Below are 7,175 nucleotides of genomic sequence, written 5' to 3'. Positions count from 1 at the left end.
TCGTGTTAGACAACAAAATATTTGTGTCTGACTGTCCTGTAGTAACAACCAATGTTTTAAAAAACGTCAACCTAGTAAAATCACTGGGTCAGGTTCTACTGGGTTATCCGATGGTTCAACAAGTGGTTTACTGGGTCAACTATCTAAACTTATTTAACTTGAAAAGTGAGAATAAATACGCCGAACATGCATCCTCGAGATTTAATCTTTTAAATACGATGTCCTAGTTTTTTAACTTAGTTTAGTCCGCATACTAGTCCATGTTATGTCAACTATTTACCATTTTCGCCATTCAAACCCTAGCCTAAGTTTAAAGCTTTTTCTCCTCCTATGTTACATTTTCGTCGTCCATAGGATTACCTTTTTCCCTATTCTATCTGATATTAACTCTCTGTGCATATATCACTAATCTTCTCCTCTCTCCCTATTATATCTACTATTAACTCTCTATTAAAAAAGAAAAACGGAGAGGACTGGAGAACAGAGGTTTGGATAAAATTAACAATCTATTAGATTTAAACATGATTGAGATTTGGTTTAGGTAGTTGATAAGAAAATTGAAGATTTCACAACTATGTGGATTAATCAAAACAAAACAAAAAGTTGACGTAAAAACATCTGGGTGAACTGGAAAAATCCCGGCGGGATTAGTTGGTTCATCGATTTATTCGGTTTAATGAGTTTTTTTATAACATGTTAATGGATCAGTGTTGAACTAGACTGTTTTTCTTACTGGTTCATCGGTTCGGTTCGGTTCTTAAAACAATGGTAACTACCACCATTTCATCCAAGCCATATTGACAATCTGCATTAGTAGGATCTAAGAGAACAGTTGCATAAGGAAATTTGTCTTCAAAGAAAGCTACGTCACGAGATACAAAAAATTGTTTCGTTTCCAAATCAAATAATCACCCGCCCTTTTTTCCATAAGGATAACCAACAAAGATATATCTCCGATTTCGTGGATTAAACTTATTGCGATCACGATGCCATACTTGCATAGAACAACATCCAAATACTCGAATATGAGTATAAATAGGAAGATGCCATACTTGCATAGAACAACATCCAAATACCCGAATATGAGTATAAATAGGAAGCCGCATATGTAACAATTCATATGGCGTTCTCCCATTGAGCAAGGGAGTAAACGTGCGATTAATAATATAAGCAGCACTTAAGATACATTCACCCCAAAACTGAAGAGGTAAATTCGCTTGAAATCGTAAAGCACGCGCCACATTCAATATATGACAATTATTGCGTTCAACTCGCCATTTTGTTGTGGTGCATCCACACATGAAATTTGAAATTCTATACCCTGTTCAGCAAAGAAAGGAATTAATGGAAGAAATTTCGTACCATTATTATTATGCACCTTCTTAACCTGTCTATCAAGTTGTGTCTTAGCCATAACACAAAAATTCTGAAAATTTTGCATCACCTCAGTTTTATGTGCCATCAAATAAACCCAAACACAACGAGAATAATCATCGACAATGGTAAGAAAATAATGTGCACCACAAGAAGACGGAATACGATAAGCACCCACACATCACAATGAACTTAATCAAAGAAGTCATCAGCTTTATTCTCACTAACAGGAAAGAAAGAACGGAAACAAGGTTGAATTTAGGGAAGAACATCTACCAGAGCAATTTGATCCACTCGAACATGAATAATAACACAGTTAACTATACATAATCTACTTATCGTGTAACAAACCTCGAGATACTTGATCAAGAGTTAGTCACCATGATATAACAAACCATCCATTTACAGATGTATGACTATCCTTTAGGCTACAAAGTTGGTAAGCACTTTGCGAACTAAATGCTCTCCATAAATAGCTCTTTCGCATTTCTCAATCCCACCAAGTTTTTGCTTACAAAACTCCAAAGGTTCTATAACAGCATCGAAGTTGGGCTGCAGTAATACAGCATTAACATGCTTTAAACAAAAGGACACCGACAAGAGAGAAAGAGATGGAGAAAGGGAAGTAGTACCTCATAGAAGAAAGCAACAGAAACTCTATATTTTGGCGAGTTGTTGATCACTCTATGCAAAGTTGATTCGTATAATCCATTGGACCATATCTGGAATTCAATAATTTGGGTACAATATATGGCATTGAGGATTAAAACATAGAGCGAGCAAATAATTTTTTGTAAAGAAGGATGTATACCTTCAGCATATCACCGATGTTGCACACAAATGTGCCAGGTATAGGAACTGCCCATATCCATTCACCAGCTTGATTTCTCACCTTAGAAACACATTTTATTGAAACCAAAAATTGCTTTAGTATAATAGCTGAAAATTCAGTTATGCATGCAGTGATAACATACTGACGAACAGGAACAAAAACGGGGTAATTAGCTCCAACAATTATACACAACTTTTATTGAGAAGTCCAATGCTCACTTACAAATAGCACCATTTGGAATGTGTGTTAAAAAAGAAGAGGAAACGTTCATCACGCTATACATGCAGGAGCGAGCGATGTTAGGAACCAGAAAGAACTGCGCAAGTAACGTACCTGAAGTGCAGGAATTTCATCATCTTGATTAACCAAGGTCAAAAGTCCTACATGAAAACACTATGTATGAGAAGTATAAAGAATTAAAAATAAACTTCCTCTGTTGTTTTAAGGACAGAAATATTACCATAATCTGTATGAGCCCCACTGGAGTTTAAATAAGAACATGAAAAAACAACACTTATGTAAGTCCCTGCACAACGCTAAAAGACAATCCTGGACATGAAAAAAGAAAAGGAGCCTTACCATCCAATGTCATTTTCTGGCATCTCTAGGCCTTTGGCATCAGAAATACCAGGATAACCTATGAAACGCATCACCCAAAATGGATCTCCTGCTCTTTCACCTTCAAATTCTCCGGGACATCCACCAAGCGCAAGAGCAAGCCCCCGCAATATGTTTCTTGAAAGATCTGTCAGCAATTAGAAATATCATTGAACTTGTTGATAGACCATCAACACAGACGTAGGAAGAGTGAGCAGAGAGCTTGCCTGTTAGAAGGTTGATGTACTCGCTCACTACTGAGTAAAAGTTTGAAGGACTGTCTGGCCTGCATAAAAGATTCATCACAGATTTCTGGGTAGTGAGTCTAGTTATCAATTATTATTTGCTAACTTCTTGAATAGCCTACAAAATGGTGCTGGCAAACTATCCAGGCATAACGATTTGAACACGTGGCAACCTAAGAATTAAAAGAATCTATACCATTTATTAAATCCTTCTACAGCTTTGCCAAGATCTCCGTACATCCCCGCCTTAACTTCTCTATAACACTATTTATAGGAAAGGTAATAACTATGATCAGCCAAGAACCATTAGACACATTGTCAATTTAGGGATTCATTTAACCAAAAGGTAAGGCATACATCGATAGCTTCATGCATATCAGCTTTGCCTTGGGTTACATTTTCTCCAATTCTCTGGTATCCTCTACAATTGAGTTCAATATCACAAACACGAAATGAGTTAGTATTAGAGCTCCCTATAATGCATGATCACTCAGCAGAATTGAAAAGAAATTTCACTACAAGCAAACCTAAATCCAGTCTCTGAAGACATCTTAATCTTAACCTTCTCGTCATAAGGTAAGTCGAAAAACTTGCGTGTCATGTCTCTAACCTCTTTAATGAGGGAATCAGAAATACCATGGCCCTTCTGGTAAACACATCAACAAGAAAATGTTAAATAAATGACATAGCAAAAAAGTCCTTTTAGTCTACCAAGTACCAACCAAAAAGAGTACTAACAAACCAGAATCTATCTAAGTGGGCATGAGCAAAATTTAAAACCCAATGAATATCAGCACTGAAATGCCAGAACACATAATATTCCTAATTGACTTCCTCGGTTACAGAGCAATAAAAATAAATATCCGACGAACTTCTAGATCACTTTTCTCCCTGGAGAAAATTGTTACTCTGTCCTGAATCCTAATCAATGTTAGAGAAAGAACTACAATGTGTAATAGTCCAAATTTCTAGTGGACCAAGGACTATGTCTACTCGTTCCACAATTATACTTAGTGCAGCTGAAAGAAATCAACTTTCAGTACAAATGAACCATCAGAAATTTCACATATCTACTAAAACCACAATCTAAGAGCATCCAAGTTGGTAGTGGAAAATGCTATATTTAGCCCGCGGTGGGAAATGGTATATTGCTAAATATACCATTTTTGCATTTTGGTTTAGCAATTCCCATATTTGATCAGGCAAGGTATTAAATAGGTGATTTAAGCCACACCAAGAATGTTGACATTATTTCTAACACAGACCGGTGCTTAAGACGCCATTTTACTCTTAGGCTAACCCCTATGGGCTAGATTGAACTGCTAGATTGGCCAAAAAGTGTTGCAAATCAAGAAAAAAGTTGGGAAAAAATTAACACTAGCATTGGATAGTTCTCTCTCCTAGCAGTTGCTCGCAGTCCAACTATCAGCGAGATTGAAACACTGAATCATTCAGCGCTGAAAAAGTGTTTTTAACGCTGAGCGGTTCAGCGCTGGGAGATAAATTTTATGATCTGACGGCTGAGATTTAAAACGCTGAACCAAACATCGTTCTATAGTGGTCCCAGATGACGTGGATGACCAATCTAGCTGCTAGATATCTATCCCATAGGACTTAGGAGGTTGCCTATCTGACGTGGATGGCCAATCTGGCAGCTAGATATCTAGCCCATAGGACTTAGCCTTAGGTGAAGATTAAAACACCTCCCAAGGTGAGAGGCAGTGTTCCAAATTTTCTGCACAGTTTTAAACTTCTCCTGGTTAAAGACAGTTTTATAAGTCCCGCTCAATAAAAGGATAGCTATTCCCACTGTGATGGATGGATGCCCAAAATTGCTATTTTTGTTTGCTGTAGTACCATTTTCAAATAACTTATCCATTTTGGCGTTGTGGATGCTCTAATATATTGGTATAGTATAGCTAAAGCAGTCAGCTCCGTTTACTAGAAAACCTTCTGCTGAGACTGGTTTCAGTCCGATACAAAGCATAATAGAACAACTCGTTAGTAACTACAACTACTATAAATCGTTTTCAGATGTACAAGCAAATTATAAGCAGTGAAAATACAAAATTGAGTGAGGGTTTTTCACATTAACATCGCATTTAGCAAGTAAGTAATCAAACTTCTGTCACCTAATTTTGTTTTCGCACAAAATTGACATGCAAAGAGAAAACCGAAAGATAAGATTCTTACCACATAGAAGAACCCTGCCTCTTTGCAAGCTTGATCTAATTGTTTAACAACTTCAGATACACCTTCATTTTCAACATCGCCCCACTTATTACACAGTAGAGGACTAACATCTAAAATTCAAACCGAAAGAAGGAAATTCATCAATTAGTTATAAAGATACGTAGTAAAATAATAAGCTTCAAAATGAAAAGATCAAACCAAATTTGGCAAACCTATAATGGGAATGGATTTGAAGTTGGAAGACATTTCTGAATTTTCAATCAAATTCGAAGAATTAAAGTAGGAGACTTGATTCGAGCACGAAACCAGAAACTTGACTGAACTGCGGGTGGTGGGAAGAAGAAGAAGAAGAATCATTCGGCTACATCGTCATCGTGGAAGATGATTTAAGATTCATGTATTGGCAACGTAATCAAGTAGGGTGAGTGATTTGATTTGTTAGGCACCACGCAAACGTCATAGTGGATAGGGACGAGATGCCAAGTGGAACAGAGAAAAGAATATGGGTGCTGACAAGTTAAAATGCTCGGGGCAGCCCTAAACAGCCTAAACTTAATGTTCGCTTTTCGTTTTAACGGTCATTCCTGGCCCGTGTTGTGTGGTTAGCGGTTTGAACTGCATTTTGACTTTGGAGCGATAAGTCTTGGACTGCTTCCTGAATAGAATATATTTTTTTTTTGATGGTCCTATTGTCCTTCGTACGACGGACATGCCATCGCTGCCATAATTTGTGCAGACGAGTCAGTAGCGAAAGAGACGCTCCTTGCTCGCACCCCACAACCACCTGTAGCCTACTATTTCACTTGGATTTCTCTTCATCTTTATGCTCTGATCATATTCTGTTTCGTGGATTTCATATCTTCCTATACGGTTGTGTTCTACTCCTCTCACATGGACACATGGGCATTGGGCACACGATTTGCAAGAACACAACACAAAAGTGTGCATAATTCTTCGACTTGTCCACATTTTAGGAGGACCCATTTAAACATATTACTAATCAATTTGTGGAACTTGTTCAATAATCTACTTATCATGTCTCCTATATCTCCTACAAGTCTATAAAGTCTAAACTTTTTGCATGGTTCCGTAAGTGTCTGATAGAAATTTCGGGTTGTATAAAACCCCACCATTGTCGATCTGGTTAAATTGGGAACTATATCAGTTAATTTGGGCCTATAGCTAGATGATAAAAAAGGTCATTAGAAATCACCTTCACACCATCCTTTATCAAAATAATTACCTAACTACCTATTTTACCCCTGAATGATTAGCACTAATTAATTGTATTAAGAGTTAATTATGTTTTGGATGTGAGATTAACTAATGTTAGAGAGTTCATCAAAACACCAAACATTTTGATTTTTTTTTTCGTAGACAGTGCTAAGAATCGGTTTACGTTCATTCACTTGTAAACCGATTCTGGATTGGTGTTTTCAAATTAACAGAGGACATCTATAATCGGTTAACGTTGACATGTTTATAATCCGATTTTCGTAATCGGATTTTACTTATGACATATATAAACCGATTGTTTCCTTTCATTACCAATTTTCATTCATTCCATTATTATTGTAGGATGCATTTAGCACATGCATCAAGCCTTTAAACCCCTAGGTGACCCTAGTGGACGAGTTATAGTCTTGTGAGGGTTTACATAGAAGTCTACCCACAAAACCGATACAAAAACTTCTAAAGCCATCAATTTTCCTCCGAAGACGATACACAATCCAAGTAGTCCAGTTCATCTCCGGGATTCTTTCTACCAAGAAGTGATAGCTTGCATCGAATGCGAATGCTTCCCCCTTTTCCTCCAAGTACCGCGCTTTCACGACTTCGTGCTACAAAAACGCAAAAACAAACTTACATTTATTAGTGGTGTTTTATTGGAAGATAAAACAACGTGGGTTACGTAAAACAAACCACAAAAATAC

The 7,175-nt window shown here is 37.1% G+C and overlaps 1 protein-coding gene across 2 annotated transcripts; it reads right to left on the bottom strand.

Moving 5' to 3' along the window:
* Positions 1–1,536: 1,536 nt before the first annotated feature.
* LOC113346690 (probable 2-oxoglutarate-dependent dioxygenase At3g50210) lies at positions 1,537–5,681 on the bottom strand. Of its 2 annotated transcripts, XM_026590175.1 has the most exons (12): positions 5,454–5,677; positions 5,242–5,351; positions 3,576–3,694; positions 3,406–3,469; positions 3,245–3,312; positions 3,031–3,089; positions 2,786–2,951; positions 2,667–2,686; positions 2,540–2,586; positions 2,186–2,266; positions 2,007–2,096; positions 1,537–1,926 (listed from the first exon to the last, which is right to left on the bottom strand). In XM_026590175.1, exons 1-12 carry the CDS (start codon positions 5,596–5,598, stop codon positions 1,798–1,800), a joined length of 1,098 nt encoding a protein of 365 aa, XP_026445960.1. In that variant the 5' UTR covers positions 5,599–5,677; the 3' UTR covers positions 1,537–1,797. The 2 variants fall into 2 exon arrangements, 1 of the variants encoding a protein (XP_026445960.1); XR_003358604.1 differs by lacking the exons at positions 1,537–1,926; positions 2,540–2,586 and adding an exon at positions 2,429–2,539 and having other exon boundaries at positions 5,454–5,681.
* Between the last annotated feature and the right edge of the window lie 1,494 nt (positions 5,682–7,175).

The sequence above is a fragment of the Papaver somniferum genome, chromosome 2 (genome assembly GCF_003573695.1).
Source record: "Papaver somniferum cultivar HN1 chromosome 2, ASM357369v1, whole genome shotgun sequence".
Taxonomy (NCBI): domain Eukaryota; kingdom Viridiplantae; phylum Streptophyta; class Magnoliopsida; order Ranunculales; family Papaveraceae; genus Papaver; species Papaver somniferum.
Note: the sequence above shows the minus strand (reverse complement) of the source record. Positions and strands in the feature narration are given on the sequence as shown.

Bases quoted from the DNA above. Each gene is read 5' to 3' on its own strand.
- LOC113346690 (XM_026590175.1), bottom strand. From the start codon at position 5,598: ATGATTCTTCTTCTTCTTCTTCCCACCACCCGCAGTTCAGTCAAGTTT. The intron at 3,090-3,244 runs GTATAGATTCTT...TCTTTTATGCAG, and splicing joins GTAGAAGGATTTAATAAATG to GCCAGACAGTCCTTCAAACT. The intron at 2,097-2,185 runs GTATACATCCTT...ATTGAATTCCAG, and splicing joins ACATCGGTGATATGCTGAAG to ATATGGTCCAATGGATTATA.